The sequence below is a fragment of the Aspergillus multicolor genome, assembly GCF_047715735.1.
Source record: "Aspergillus multicolor strain CBS 133.54 unplaced genomic scaffold BDW74scaffold_54, whole genome shotgun sequence".
Taxonomy (NCBI): domain Eukaryota; kingdom Fungi; phylum Ascomycota; class Eurotiomycetes; order Eurotiales; family Aspergillaceae; genus Aspergillus; species Aspergillus multicolor.
In genome coordinates, this window is record NW_027396005.1 from 1,739 (window position 1) to 15,640 (window position 13,902).

Consider the following 13,902-nt stretch of genomic DNA (forward strand, 5'->3'; position numbering starts at 1 on the left):
TTATATATAGAGTAAGGGGTTGTATATATAAAAGAGAAGGGAAGAGCAGTGCATAGCAAAGGACAAGAAAACTGTTGGTATATAAGGACAGGCTTCATAGCCAATTGGCTTTTATGGCCCAGCGGTATAATGCGCTGACAAAAACTTGGAGCTAAGATTTAGGGATTAGGACTGGATTCAAGACAGCGAGCTCTCCTTTTATCGGCCGGCGCCCGGAGAGAGAAACGCGACCCCGAAGCATGAGGGTTGATTGATGGTCCGTCTACGAGACCATCCTGGTCGGGGTGCAGTGAGTCCGTTTGCTCGAAGAGGTTGGGACTGACCTAGGTACATTGGAACATGGTCAAGGATCATCGCTGGCCGAGCGCAGATCGAGTCTTTGGACGCGGCTAATGTTACTATCATACTAGGCTCTAGTTAAATACGGAGAAGGGGCTGCTGATAACTTCAAATGTAAAGCTCACAGATAGCATAGCCCATCACTTCCCAAAGACCAGTACTTCTGCTCTACCAGCATAAAAGAGACCGATAATATCCAAGGACATGCCTGCCACCGAGGGGTCTTGATCTAGTGGGTCGTCGTTTGGTCGCACGGTCTGGCTGGGCCTTGGACAAACGGGTGCCCGCTGACGACGAGTGGCAATGCAGGACATTCTCAGAAACCAAAATGAGGAGTATGCCAACTCGGCCATGCGTCGACATGTTGATGCGTTTGAGATGACGAGCTTTCAAAGCCTCATGAGCTTGTACCGTTCCCATTCGCCCGTTGCTGTTCCTGGTACAGAGCAGTGTAGTACCCAGCATAATACCATGCCATCATGAGGTTCTTCAACCCCTCGTCTTGAGCTGGAATAATCTTTAGCTCTCATCACAGTAAATGTAGATTTGATCCATGAGCTTACTTTGGGGGAAAGCGGGATACGGCATGGTCGGTGCTTGTGATTGAGCAGTCCCAGCCGCAGCCGCAGACTCTTGAGGCTGTTTCACCTGCGCAGTCTCTTCAACTGCTTGTGTCTGTGTCCATCAATCAGCCATCATTTTCGAGAGTACCATGCGCAAAAGAGTCATACCTGCGAGACATGCGTCTCAGCTGCAGCGGCAGCAGGCTCATAAGCATCCGCGACCACGTCAGCCATGTCATCGTCCTTCTCGACCTGGGCCCAGGACATTGACGGACCCGCCTCAACCTCAGCTGCAGCTTCGGCCTCTCTTAGGACGTCTTCAACATTCTCGCCCTTAGCGGCGATGCTATGGTAAAGCTGTAGCGCAATTAGCAGACCGTAGTCACGTGCTAACGGGGTAGCGTACCTTGTATTCCTCGACCGCTTCATCCCAACTCTGGACGAGCGCAGAGTCATCCCAGATCTGTTCCTGCGTCAGGGCCCGGTCGGTGCCCTTGTTCTTCCCCATGACATCTGCAGTTGTCGACCTTGAGGCGTAGGAAGCTGGCGTGTTGATGGGTGGAGATGGCAGGGAAGGCGGAGCACTTCTCACGCTCACCGCCCGGCGTTCTGCAGCCCAAAAATAATTTTCAGCAAAAAGTTCCCGCTCGGTCAAAACTAAACAACCACTCATCTAGTGTCTAATAATGGCTCCTGATAAGAAAGACAAGAAGCGCAAGGGTATGTTATACTGGGATTGTATTCGTCATCTGTGCCCTAACGATTCTAGCCGCTGCTGCCGCCGCCACGGTCGACTCGCCCGCGAAGAAGACGAAAAAGGTCGAAGCCAAAGCCGCTGAGCCCGCTGAGAGCCCCAAGCCTATCCTCAAGAAGAACAAGACCAATGGAGCGAAGGAGAACAAGGCCTCGAAGCCTAAGACCGATGGCGACGCTCCCCGACCGATCAAGCCTCGCAAGCGTGCTGCGGACTACATGAGCGATGAGGAGAGCGAGGCGGAAGTTCCCGTCAAGAAGGCCGAGAAGGAGATCAAGGCCAAGCCGAGCGCTAAAAAGTCTAAGAAGGAGGATGGCACCGCTGCGCCTGTGAAAGAGAAGGGTGGAAAGAAGGCGAAGAAGGTCGAGATTGTGCCTAGCGATTCCGAAGAGGACGTTGCACCCGTTGCGGAGGAGAGCGAAGAAGATGACGATCAGACCACCGCTTTGATCCGCGGCTTCGAGAGCAGCGGTGACGAGGACGAGTCCGGAGACGAGGCTATTGACCCTGACGCCCCGGTTCCCAAGATTCCCGATTCGAAGAAGGCCAAGCGCAAGATCCTGAAGCTGCAGAAACAGAACAAGGCCGGGTCTTCAGAAAACCCTGGTGTTGTTTACGTTGGGTAGGTCATTGTTCAATAGTCTCTGCTGCCGTCACTGATAACATTCCAGACGCATTCCTCACGGTTTCTACGAACACCAGATGCGCGCTTATTTCACCCAGTTTGGCGAGATCACCAAGCTCCGTCTCTCTCGTAACCGCCACACCGGTAAATCCAAGCACTATGCCTTCATTGAATTCGCTTCCGAGTCCGTCGCCAAGATTGTCGCCGCCACCATGGACAACTACCTCATGTACGGGCACATCCTGAAATGCAAGTACGTTCCTAGCGAGCAGCTGCACCCTGAGCTCTGGAAGGGCGCGAACCGCCGCTTCAAGGCCACGCCATGGAACCGCATCGAAAAGAAGCGTCTGGACAAGGGACGGACCCGTGAGAAGTGGACAAACCACATCGAGCAGGAGCAGAAGCGGCGTCTTGCCAAGGCGGAGAAGCTGAAGGCGCTTGGGTACCAGATGCCGCTGCCGGAGCTGAAGAGCATCGATGAAGTCCCCTTCCAGCAGCCTGAGGAGGAAGTTAAGGCTGTTGAGGGTGAGCAGGAGGCTGAGGCTAAGGCTATCGAGACTCCCGCTGAGCCCGCCAAGGCCGACGTTGAGAAGACCGATGATACCCCCAAGAAGTCGAAGAAGGAAAAGAAGGAGAAGAAGAAGGCCATTGCCGAGGCTCCTGTTGAGTCCCCCAAGCCCAAGGCGGCCGCTGCTGCCTCGCCCGCTACAAAGTCGAAGAAGAAGTCCAAGTCCAAGTCCAAGGCTTAGACTTCCTTTTCTGTCAATGTATATCGCAAAATTACTACTTGTTAGGGTTCATAGGAGTAACGGTTCTTTTTATCATACGTGGCATTTCTGCTCACATCGTCTTGTTCTCACACTCGCATTCTATAGCCGTGGATCCTATTCAAGGTTGTCCGTTTCAAGGTTGCTCTTTTCAAGTGTTCTATTCGGCCTAGGTAAGCTCCATAGCGTCAAAGAATCAGTTCGCTCAGCACTGAACAGAGCTTTAGACCCTACGTACGAACAAGCCCTGGAATCGTTAACCTCCATACTCATTGTGGCTGGGTTGGACCATGCTCCCGTCACTCGGCTTAGAGACAAAAAAGCAAATCAGGCCATAAAGCCGACATGATATGAAATGATTCCAGCCTGGAGGTATAACTACTAGCCATGTCCTGAAAGCCATCTTATACTTACGTTTGTATCTACACTCAAATTCATTCCGTTCATGAGCCCCGTCGCCGGGAATAAATCTGAGTTTCGATAACTATGCACACTGCGCCTTATAACGGGTCCATCATCAAGTTCTAAGGATTATCGGACAAATGCCGTACAACTGCGCGTATTACTCCGCTACTAGTCCGCAACTCCCATCACTGAGATATTTACTCCGTCCTCCGCTCATACATGACGTCTGCCACCTACGCGGAGTAATGCAAGAACACAGCCGAGGGCCGATGAGGCCGGATGAGGAGGCAGGTAACCCCTCAGATATATGATCTGTTGGACCCCGATTACGATGCCAACTGTCTCAGTCAAAATCCTTCTACCTACAGCATGCGCGCCACCCAATTCTACGCCGCAGGCGACGTCCGCGTCGAGGACGTCCCGACTCCCGAGGAAAGCAATGACAAAGTCCTAATTGAAGTCGAATGGTGTGGGATCTGTGGTAGCGATCTTAATGAATACATCTTTGGTACGCTCAAGCGCTCAAACGTGATACGTAGTTAGCTAACAAGAACGATAGGCCCCTTCGCTATCCCCTCCCAGCAATCCGGGCCACATCCGCTAACAAACGCCGTTCTCCCCGTGACCATGGGCCACGAGTTCACCGGCCGAATCAGCTACGTCCCAGAGTCAGTCTTACACCTAAAGAAGGGCCAAGCCGTCGTCGTGGACCCGCGCTACTACTGCTCCTCGTGCACACCCTGCTCGCAAACCGCCACGAACAGCTGCGAGAAGATCGGCTTCGTCGGGCTCTCCGGGGGCGGCGGTGGTCTTTCTGAGGTAGTTGCTGTCATACCAGAGGCTGTCCATGTTCTCCCTGAGGATGAGGATAATAAGGTCGATCTTGCGGCTGCGGCGCTGATCGAGCCGCTGGCTGTGGCGTGGCATGCCCTAAGCCTTTTCCTTTCGGTTGCACCTTATCAAGGTGCCCGGACAGATAGTGAGAGCGCGGATCTCAGCAAGATTCCCGTGCTGATCATTGGTGCCGGGCCCGTTGGCGTAGCGATGAGCTATGTCCTGCGTGCTCGCGGCGCCAAAACAGTCTATGTGTCTGAGATGGCCAAGGCAAGACGGGATACACTGCGTGATGCTGGAACTGTTACGGAGATATTTGATCCTGCTGAGATTGATGCGCCGGTCATGGTCAAGGCGCTGACTGGGGATGGCGTCGGCGTTGTCTTTGACTGTGCGGGTGCACAGCCGGGTTTCGATGCTGGATGTCAGAGTTTGAGGTTTAGGGGCGTCTATGTCAACCTTGCGGTTCCGAAGACGCCTGTATGTTTTCCTTCCTCGATTCGACTTGATGGGAAGTGTCGGCTAACTTTCATTGACAGATGACGCTCCCGCTCGCCTCGTTCATGTGGAAGGAGATCATGTACAAGTGTTCGCTGGCATACAACCAGGACGACTTCAAGAGCGTTGTCGAAGCATTTGTAACAGGTGGGATTCCCTTCTCAGACTTTCAGTTCAGGCCAGAGCACTAATACCAGACAGGTCGCTTCCAAGGCGTCGAGAAAATGATAACCAGACGCCTCTCACTAGAGGACATCGTCGAGCAAGGCTTCAAAGAACTCATCAAGCCAAACGACCACATCAAGGTCCTTGCTACGCCCAAGCGCGCGAACATCAACGGCAGTGTATAAATAGTCACCTACCTATCTACCTACCTACCTACCTACCTACACCTTATAATCGGCCCTAGGAATGTTATCATAGTAAGGCACAACGACCAGGTTCGGATCCTCCGTCTTCCCAACCATGGACTCCGTAATGGGGTGGACGGGCTTCGAGTCAACAATCAACTCAATGCACGCGGGCCCCTGCCCGTCCAAAACCTTCTGCACAGCCCCTTCCACCTCCCCAATCCTTTCAATCTTAGCACCCCTATTCCCCAAGCCCCCGGAAACAGCCGCGTACCCTGTAACAGCCGATAGCGAACTAACGGGCCTCGCCGGGTTCAAGTTTCCGTAAACAAGCTCCTGCCCGTTACTGCTCATGCCCCAGCAGTAGTTATTCACGACGATTGTGACGACGTCAAGACCGAGCCGTGCGTACGTGTCCAGCTCCATGAAATGGAATCCAGCTGACCCGTCGCCTTGCACGTTTATCACCTTCGTGCCTGGAGATGCGACGGCAGCGCCGAGTGCGTAGCCGAATCCATTCCCTAAGAATCCTAGCGCGCCTGTAGATTTTAGGATCGCGCTTGGGTTTAGAATGGGCGCAACGCCGTGTGCCCAGAGGGCGCACTCGCCGCCATCTGTGACAAGGATGGGGTTCTTGATTTGTGTGGAGAGCGTGGTGAAGAGGGCTTTGAGGGCGTGATGCGGGTGCATGCGACCAGAAAATTCGGTTTCGGGGTCCGAATCAAAGGGGGATGGTAGGTTCTTGATGGATACTGCCTTTTTCACCCAGTCTTTGTCAACTCGTTCACAATTTCCAGCGGGTGCGGTGTCGAGGTTGAGTTGGCTGTTGACCGCTGCAACGAACTGGCCCACGTCCGAGATGACACCGAAATCCACGGGGAGAGTCCGACCAATCTCGCCGCCGTCGATATCGACCTGGATAAGCTTGCACTTCTCATGCGGCGGTATAATTGCTCCACTGCGGCCGGCTAGGAACATGCCTGTTCGCGCGCCCAGCAGGAGAACCAGGTCCGGCTGGGGCGCTTCAACCGCAGGAAGTTGTGCGAGACTACCTGCAGTCCCACCATAGAATTTGCCTTTTGTAGCTAGGTCTGGCGAGAGCATGCATTTCTGAGTATCGAAGATGGGAATGTTGGTTTGGTTTGAGAACCGGAGTAACTGGGTCGTTGTCTGGTTGGATTAGGGTTGGTTAGCTCACTTTGCCCTAACTGGTACTGAATGGGCAGCGTACTTCCTCGCCCTGCGCTCCACTGCCAATAATGACAACCGGCCTTGTCGCAGACCTTAAAAGAGTTATAGCCTCCTTTACTGCTTCAGCATGTGGACCGGGGGCATAAGAGCGTGGAGACGTAATCGAGCCCCAGGAAATCAGCTTCTCATGAACTGGCGTGAACAGCACATCGATCGGGAAGTCGAGAAGTACCGGGCCTATAAACGTCAGCATCTACCCACCCCAGACATATGTCTATGGTCTTGAATTAAGAATAGTGACTACAAACCTGGTGCACCCGCCAACGCCGTCCGGACAGCCAAACTAACCAATCGCGGCGCATCCTCAGGATTCGTAACACGATGTGCGAACTTTGTCAACGGCCTGCTCACAACAACTTGATCAATGATCCCCTGCAGCGAGTTGTTCTCGCTGTCCCGAAGTGGCGGCGACGACGTTATCACTAGGATCGGGGAGCGATCTGCCAGCGCCGAGGCAAGACCAGGGACGCCATTCGAGAACCTACCCACCCATTAACCTTCACATTGTGATGTACGAGTAAATGGCAAGGGCGAACCCGCTGTTGGCTGTAACAAATGCAACACCCAGCCCCCGGGAGACCTTCGCGTATCCCTCTGCCGCCTGGACGGCTGCTGTCTCGTGCCGTGTGTCGACGAGTTTGATCCCGACGCTCTCGCAGCCCATGAGGAAGGCATCGAGATGCCCGCCATGAAGACCGAATGCGACTTGGACGCCAAGATGCTTGAGCGACTGGGCGAGGAGGTCGCCGCCTGTTAAGGAGCGCGTGGTAGGGTAGGTAAGAGGGAACGGCATTGTATCGTATCTTCTTCTTCTGTTGCTCTTTGGTATAGTTGGAGTTTGAATTGACTTCAGAGTGGACCGTGGACGAGAGCAATTGATATAAGACCAGATGGCAAAGGTGCTTGGTCTCTTGAGGGGAGCCGAGGATACGGATGGGATGCGTGAGGGGTGCGGGGTTGCACCCTCACATTTCTACATCTCATTGAGCAAATGCACGTAGAAGCAAGGATACTACCTATACTATGCAGGGGACTTCTGGGCCATGCATTGGATGACGTATGTACCTGACCAGTTGCATCGATGATCCATTCTTTCACACGATATGGGATGAACTCTCTGATATTTCTATAATGAGAAGGCGCGTCTATCATTGTAAGCTAAGGGATCTATACAGTCAGACTAGATAAGAAAGTGATCACACTTTCAACATCCTCCAGCGCCACGGCGTGAGCAAGTATCCCATCAGGTCGCAGTACCACCACCGCGCCCCTCCCAGGCGAGATGGTATAGGCAGCATGAGCCGACTGGTCATGGTCAAAACAGAGGTATCCAAGCCTGGGAATGCTGAAAAGTCGATCACCCTGGGTAACGGGTTGTGCGACAACAGTCATGAACCGGACCATGCCACCGGGCAGGGTAGCTGCCGCAACTCTCAGCTCTTCCACTGCTCCCGCCAGAGCTGCTTGGGCCTCGAAAGGCAGTCCAGCAAAGATCACGATAGACCATGGGCCGAGGTTCTTAGTCAGGCTAAACAGACGGACCGGCAGACGCGAGCCAGGAGGGTACACGAGGGCATCCGGAGCTCTCCAGCCTGCGGTAATCATACCGGTAGTAGAAGCCTTGTTGACCACGTTCTCGTCGTAATGAATGCCCAGTCCGATGGAGAACTGGATTGTTTCGTCGAAGAGTTTGGTGAACAGCTCGTTAGCATCGGTGTACCGTTCCTTGTGGAAGTCTGGGATTTGGCCCGAGATCACGGCGGAGAAGGCTTTGTCGAGCTCAATGAGGCGATGCGCGGCTTGGCGGCGTTCGCTATCATAGGTTTCGAGGACACTCCTGTTGTACCAGCCTTTGATCGTACCGCCAAGCTTCCAGGCCAGATTGACCGCGTCGTGGACACCAGTGTTCATGCCTTGTGCGGCACCTGAAGAGTGCGTATGACAGGCATCGCCGGCCAAGATGACCCTATCATTGCTAATGTAGGTATCAGCTACACGTTGGTTGATGCTATCTACTGGTCAGCCACGTATGTATGCTTTGTATGGGGCAAGACTAACCTGTAAAGGGTCCACCAGTCCACACGCTCAAACTCCAGCGTAAATGGTTCCATAGACTTGATGGCCTCTCGTTTGGCATCCTCTTCGGTGAGTCGTTCCCCGTACTTCGTGAGCATCTCTTTCGTCATGGCAAATCCAATGCGCTTCACACCATGGTCCAATTGCACCCAGAGCACGTTGCCGTGGTGCTTGGACTCAATAGATGCGAATCCTATATCCGCATCGGGCATGTTTGTTTTGAAGCGGCCATCGATCCGTACCCATCTGTGGGGAGTGTGTTCGCCCTCAAATGGAATATTTGCCAGGCGTCGTACCGACGACCGGCCGCCATCGGCGCCAACAATGTATTTGCTGCCAACGAAAGTTAGTTAGCTTGTAATCTGGAAGTATGTGGTTTTTAAACTGAAACCTTCTTATGATTGCAGTCTCTTCTGTTGCTAGATTTCGAATTTGCGATGTCACTTTGTAGTCGTCCTGACTCTCATGATCGACCGAGAATGACTCTAGCTTCCAGCCAATATAGGGGTTGCCACCCAATTTTTGATAAGCCGTACGGATAATCTCCTCCGAGTACTTTTGCCGGATATTAAGACAATAGTCCAAGAAAGTTCCCTGCATTGCTTCAAACATCTTATGCCATCCACGAGACGTCACACGTTGACCGTCTTTGAAGGTCACGCTGTTCCGAGCAACGTAGCCAATCTGGTTGAGATTGTCTAGTAGGTCGAGCTGATCAAGCATCTCAAGGGTTCTGGGGTACAACGTGGTCGCCCGGCCGTACATGGCTTGCTGATCTTTATCGTGCTGCTCTTAAGATTCATCAGCGTGGAACCACACGATAGCATGGTCTAGTACCTACCAACCAGGAGAGATGCCACTCCTTGTCTGGCAAGACTGTACCCAATGGTCAAGCCGACAGGACCACCTCCAGAGATAAAGATATCGGTGGTAGTGATAGGTTGAGACATCGTAGTGAGTATAGAAATCGATATTCAACAGAGTATGAATGGTAGACAGGGAGGAATCTGCCGTTCGCTAGATACCTTTTTATACTTACTCTTCCCGGAATCATCGGGTCCAGATCAGAGGAAGGATCAATAGGGCCTCCCATCTCCGTCGCTCACAAGGGCCGATTATCCATCGGAGGCGTTGTCAACTGCTGAAGAACACTGTAAGGTACTGTCATGCCGGGTATCGGATACAGCTCTGCGACCTCACTTGGTAGTAAGGATGCGTATCGGAATGTAACGGTAGGTGGGTCGAGCAACGGCATGGCTTTGCCGGATCAGCAGCTCGTCAATAGCTAAAGTCGAACCAGGACCAGTCCAGAGCGACATTGTCGAGGTTGAGATCATCAAAAAAACTGTTCGGAAGAGGTTCATTTGCGGCCCCGTCCGAATCAAGGTTTGGTGCGCCGTCTCGGCCAGTCTGGGCTGCATTCTGATCCCAGCAGTCTGGATCTTTACTCATTAGCCCAGTCAGCTCACGCAAGGATGATGTCTTACCCAGCATTCTCAAGCATTTGAATCTAGTGTCACTCAAGCTGTGAGAGCATCGTTCAGCCACAATGCTATACGTCTTCAAGTAATTCAAAATCCATTGGCATTGTTCCCAGGCGGCATCCAAGCCATTTCGTGTGACAGCCGCTACGGCCGCACTATTGGTTTCGGCAAGAATGAGTACTATCCCTGCGGTAAATGTATCTGTAGCATATTAGCACTAGAACCAAGAGATTTGTCGTGTGAATTCGCACAGAAAACGTTATAGAACCAGACGCTTGCCAAATCAGTGCTACAAGTGTCGTGTACCAGTCCTATCAATTCAAGGGCAGTCTGGACGCATAGTACGGAGCAGTTGAGGATTAGATTGGCATATATTCCAGTTTCATATGTGCCTATCTGATCTTCGCTATTTGTCCTTTGCACTGGCCTTCGATCAAGTGATTGAGAGAGAGCAGGCCTGTACGCTAAAAGCTTGAGATACAAGAATCTTTATATGATATCAGAGAGCTTCACTAAGCGATCACGGAACATGTTTGACTCACCTAGCTCTAAGTAAACATCTTTCTCTCAGGAAAGGACCGGGTTTATCAACCTCCGTTGCCTCCCAGCTCAGCGGCTGCGGAATGTTTGCTCGAAAATTATCTAGTTCCAGGTCGATCTGAGTAATGGATTGGACTTGTCGTACAATACGCATCTTCTTCTGCACAGCTGCGTCCAGGGCCGAATGATCCATCTGATCCTCATAGACGGTGTTCTGCAACTTCTGTAGAAGTTCATGCAGCTTCAAGGTAGCAATAAACCACTCAACGCGGGAAAATGTACCCAGAGGCTGTTCGCAACAAGCGACATCCCCAACCAAGTAGCAATCATCCACTGCCTCGGGCAGAGGGACAAGTGAGTGCTGAGATGCCATTGCCGGACGACCGAGCATAGAGCTAGCCGCTCTGAAGCTTCGTTAGCGCGGCATATCAGCCTTTAAAACCGCAACTTACAGGTCTAACATCCGACAGCCATGCCATACCCGCCTTCTCATCTGGTTCTGAGCGAATGAACGATACTCATCGCCAGTGTTTGTATGCAGACCAAGTCCCTGAGCCAGTCGACATGCGCTCCCGATCGCATGCCAGCACCGATTGGGAGTCTGCGAGCCCTGGAGGTAATGGGAGCTGAGGAGGAGGACCTGAACCAGAGCCAGGTCACCGTGCTCAAGGTAGTCCACGTCAAGCGCCGGTTTGGAAAGACGAAAGAATGCTTCAGACGTTGTTTGCCGCTCAGCACCCATTGTTTCTGAAAACTGACATCCATGGGCAAATATGATATTCAATCCGTAGTAAAATGTCCTCCTCCTGACTACAGAGTCTCCCAGCCCTAGTCCGATGTTCATCGAAGTGCTCCCATTGTCTCCAAGCATCCAGATGCGCTGGTACAAAGAGAGAAAAGCCACTTTGTGAACAAATGGATACAAAATATGAATTTTCGAGAAGTAGCAGTCTACAAGATGATCTGCCAGTGCTCGAGGGGGGAGCATATCCAATGAGATTTCCGTATACTGACCCGTCCTTTTGTTAGACGGTGTCTGAGCCGTGTCATATGCCTGGGGTAGCTCTGGTGCCAATCCTTCAGGTCTTAGCGTCTCCTGCAGTCGCTGGATAAACGTTACGGCTGAAGAGTCTCCAAAGAAAGCTTCTCCGGATCCGGATCTATGGGAATCATTCAGCGGACGGACAGCGAGGCCCATCGCAGTGACCTCGGGCTCAAATACGTCTTTGGCTGTTGTTGACTGTTGTATCCTGGGACTGAGCGGATAGGAATCTTGTCCATCGCCGGCGCCTAGGCTTCGTGATTGATACACGCGTCAGACACAATATCCTTAATCCTCCATCCACCACTTACTTGAAACTGTGACCATCATCATTATCGCTATAGCCGCACTTCTCTCGGCGACGGAGACAGGTACCACATGCCGGCCGAACCCCGTCGCAACGAATCTTGTGAGCCCGGCATGGGTTACAGGCAACGCCTACCCTTCTCCGCTTCACACCGCGGCCTAATTGGTGTGGGATATTTGGAAACATCGTAGTGTGAAAACCTGCCTTTCCAATAGTTAGTAAGTTACTAGAGGCCAAGGCCAACTCCAACTCAATAAGGGAAAGCTGTGCACTAGCCTGTGGGTCCACCCTAGCCCAAAGCTGACCTAGTCCCATCACATGACAGTTATCTCCACCGTCTTCATAAAATTTCCAAAACGCACTCTTCTCCTTCTTTTTTCCCAACTCCTCGCTCAAAGAATCGCATTCAAAGCTCACACACAGAGAGTTCCACAGCTCTCTCCTCTTCCTCCACGAAGAGGCTCGCTTTGGGAGAAAGTCCCCGGACACCCTGTCCCTCGCCCTTGGCGTCAGACAGGCAATGCGGAAACGCGCCGCCATAAAAGCAATTTGATAGCGGCTTACTGCCCTATTCCCTACCGGCTGCGTTCTATGCCCGACGCACTCGTGCGGAAACAATGGTGGTCTAGATCGCTGCCGGAGAGGGGTTTATTGGGTTGCCTTTCGTCGTGTTTGGATAGTCATGCGATTGCTCGGTTCACTTTGGTGCGCTGGGTAACTCAATGGGGCTCATTCTTGAGGCGAGGAGTTCATTTCCTTTTCTTACCTTTTGGGTCTGTAGCTTATTGAAAGCGGTCGCTGCGCGAGAGTGCGGTTGCAGATGCTCTGTCGAAGGGGCCGGACTCACCTTTTCTCTTCCCTTTGTTTCCCCTTTCGACATTTTTCCCTTCCGATGTGTGGTTCATATGATGATATACCAATCATAGAGTCAAGCCCTGAAATCCCTACTACGGTAGAGGGTTGTTGACGATAAACGATTGTTTCTTATCTGACGAACATTCCATTGCATGTCATGTCACTTTTATTCTCTACCTATCCAATACAAGATAAAAAACATCTAAACATCAATCATTGCATCTTAGTAGCCGTAGCCGGAACAGCTTGCCCTTTTCCCTTGACCTGTAAAGCCATGCCCGTAATGATCTCAGCCATAACCGAGACCGCCGTCGCGCACACACTGTTCCAGACCTGGACGCTCACGGAGCCTTGCGGAGCGCGAGGGAAGGCCAAAATCCACTCAACGGGATAGGGAAGCCAACCACCGGGGAGTTCAAAAACAGGCGCCTTCGAGTATCGGAATTGGATGAAGAGCTTGAGGCCGGTCGTGCTGAGCCATCGGGCAATTTTGACGAACCAGTCGAAGGACGATTTCTGGGAGGAAAGCTTCTGGTCTAGACAAATAGACAGTTAGTTTCGCTGGATCTTTTGCTATAGGAAGTTGGTGAAGGACACATACTCAGAGCCTCATAATCACTCAGCGCCTTGTCATGTCGGCGCCGCAACTTCGCCCACTTGGCGAATTCATCCTGCGAGCTGGTGTTGTTCATATCCCGCTTCAGCTGGACGACCTCGCGCTTCAGCTTGCTTTGTTCCTGGGCGGTACTGTAGAGCGACGTCGGGAGTTTGAGGTAGAGGTGCCATAGCTGGGGTTGTGTTAACTGCGCGCAAGTCTCAGAGGGGTAGAGACCAGGACGGACGTACCAGGTTATCGATGGTCGTTGCGCCAATCGTGTTTATGAGAAAGATGGCAATATGGAGGATAAATATCGTCCAAATGAGGGAGATCATGGTTGCTACCGTCAAGTCGTAGAGCGTCGAGTTCGACTGGGTTTATTTGTGGAAGCACGAAATGAAAACGAGCAAGAGATCCAACCGCGGAGTCAAGGAACAAGTCGCTGTAAGCAGAACACAGACGACTGAGGTTCCAACCGCTAGATTCAAGACGCAGTCACAGCTTGCAGCAGAATTGCTGGTAGGGATGGAGGAGCTCGAGTAACGCAAATGACGTTGTCACGTTGCCAAAACTGATCTTCGGCGGGCGGCTTTTCTGATCTCCGGCGCGAGCAA

The 13,902-nt window shown here is 52.3% G+C and overlaps 7 protein-coding genes across 7 annotated transcripts; 2 read left to right on the top strand and 5 right to left on the bottom strand.

Annotated features, from left to right (window-relative positions):
* Positions 1-299: 299 nt before the first annotated feature.
* On the bottom strand, positions 300-1,429 carry BDW74DRAFT_163907 (uncharacterized protein). The gene is made up of 4 exons (XM_073726171.1): positions 1,309-1,429; positions 1,071-1,259; positions 903-1,014; positions 300-846 (listed from the first exon to the last, which is right to left on the bottom strand). The coding sequence occupies exons 1-4, from the start codon at positions 1,408-1,410 to the stop codon at positions 737-739; spliced, it is 513 nt and encodes a 170-aa protein (XP_073577846.1). The 5' UTR covers positions 1,411-1,429; the 3' UTR covers positions 300-736.
* A 159-nt stretch (positions 1,430-1,588) lies between these two features.
* On the top strand, positions 1,589-3,098 carry BDW74DRAFT_189499 (uncharacterized protein; the record flags this gene model as incomplete). Its single annotated transcript, XM_073731987.1, has 3 exons — positions 1,589-1,622; positions 1,672-2,278; positions 2,328-3,098. 3 exons carry the CDS (start codon positions 1,589-1,591, stop codon positions 3,028-3,030), a joined length of 1,344 nt encoding a protein of 447 aa, XP_073577847.1. The 3' UTR covers positions 3,031-3,098.
* A 724-nt stretch (positions 3,099-3,822) lies between these two features.
* Positions 3,823-5,135, top strand: BDW74DRAFT_183991 (2,3-butanediol dehydrogenase; the record flags this gene model as incomplete). Its single annotated transcript, XM_073730681.1, has 4 exons — positions 3,823-3,961; positions 4,013-4,767; positions 4,827-4,932; positions 4,987-5,135. 4 exons carry the CDS (start codon positions 3,823-3,825, stop codon positions 5,133-5,135), a joined length of 1,149 nt encoding a protein of 382 aa, XP_073577848.1.
* A 36-nt stretch (positions 5,136-5,171) lies between these two features.
* On the bottom strand, positions 5,172-7,179 carry BDW74DRAFT_171697 (thiamine pyrophosphate-binding protein; the record flags this gene model as incomplete). The annotated part of the gene is made up of 4 exons (XM_073727355.1): positions 5,172-6,305; positions 6,367-6,563; positions 6,635-6,867; positions 6,923-7,179. 4 exons carry the CDS (start codon positions 7,177-7,179, stop codon positions 5,172-5,174), a joined length of 1,821 nt encoding a protein of 606 aa, XP_073577849.1.
* A 360-nt stretch (positions 7,180-7,539) lies between these two features.
* On the bottom strand, positions 7,540-9,747 carry BDW74DRAFT_189510 (uncharacterized protein). The gene is made up of 4 exons (XM_073731988.1): positions 9,304-9,747; positions 8,854-9,253; positions 8,445-8,795; positions 7,540-8,394 (listed from the first exon to the last, which is right to left on the bottom strand). The coding sequence occupies exons 1-4, from the start codon at positions 9,410-9,412 to the stop codon at positions 7,554-7,556; spliced, it is 1,701 nt and encodes a 566-aa protein (XP_073577850.1). The 5' UTR covers positions 9,413-9,747; the 3' UTR covers positions 7,540-7,553.
* BDW74DRAFT_189514 (transcription factor domain-containing protein) lies at positions 9,741-12,021 on the bottom strand (the record flags this gene model as incomplete). Its single annotated transcript, XM_073731989.1, has 5 exons — positions 9,741-10,147; positions 10,198-10,433; positions 10,489-10,890; positions 10,939-11,781; positions 11,840-12,021. The coding sequence occupies 5 exons, from the start codon at positions 12,019-12,021 to the stop codon at positions 9,741-9,743; spliced, it is 2,070 nt and encodes a 689-aa protein (XP_073577851.1).
* Positions 12,022-12,827: 806 nt separating this feature from the next.
* On the bottom strand, positions 12,828-13,842 carry BDW74DRAFT_163915 (guided entry of tail-anchored proteins factor 1). Its single transcript, XM_073726172.1, has 3 exons — positions 13,537-13,842; positions 13,292-13,478; positions 12,828-13,226 (listed from the first exon to the last, which is right to left on the bottom strand). The coding sequence occupies exons 1-3, from the start codon at positions 13,621-13,623 to the stop codon at positions 12,904-12,906; spliced, it is 597 nt and encodes a 198-aa protein (XP_073577852.1). The 5' UTR covers positions 13,624-13,842; the 3' UTR covers positions 12,828-12,903.
* Positions 13,843-13,902: the final 60 nt, after the last annotated feature.

Excerpts from the sequence above, each read along its gene's own strand:
- BDW74DRAFT_163907 (XM_073726171.1), bottom strand. The coding sequence starts at position 1,410 with ATGGGGAAGAACAAGGGCACCGACCGGGCCCTGACGCAGGAACAGATC. Across the intron at positions 1,260-1,308 it reads AAGCGGTCGAGGAATACAAG|CTTTACCATAGCATCGCCGC; the intron begins GTACGCTACCCC and ends ATTGCGCTACAG. Across the intron at positions 847-902 it reads GTATCCCGCTTTCCCCCAAA|CTCAAGACGAGGGGTTGAAG; the intron begins GTAAGCTCATGG and ends AGATTATTCCAG.
- BDW74DRAFT_189510 (XM_073731988.1), bottom strand. The coding sequence starts at position 9,412 with ATGTCTCAACCTATCACTACCACCGATATCTTTATCTCTGGAGGTGGT. Across the intron at positions 8,796-8,853 it reads GAGACTGCAATCATAAGAAG|CAAATACATTGTTGGCGCCG; the intron begins GTTTCAGTTTAA and ends TTTCGTTGGCAG. Across the intron at positions 8,395-8,444 it reads GACTGGTGGACCCTTTACAG|CATCAACCAACGTGTAGCTG; the intron begins GTTAGTCTTGCC and ends ACCAGTAGATAG.
- BDW74DRAFT_163915 (XM_073726172.1), bottom strand. The coding sequence starts at position 13,623 with ATGATCTCCCTCATTTGGACGATATTTATCCTCCATATTGCCATCTTT. Across the intron at positions 13,479-13,536 it reads CAACGACCATCGATAACCTG|CTATGGCACCTCTACCTCAA; the intron begins GTACGTCCGTCC and ends ACACAACCCCAG. Across the intron at positions 13,227-13,291 it reads GAGTGATTATGAGGCTCTGA|ACCAGAAGCTTTCCTCCCAG; the intron begins GTATGTGTCCTT and ends CTATTTGTCTAG.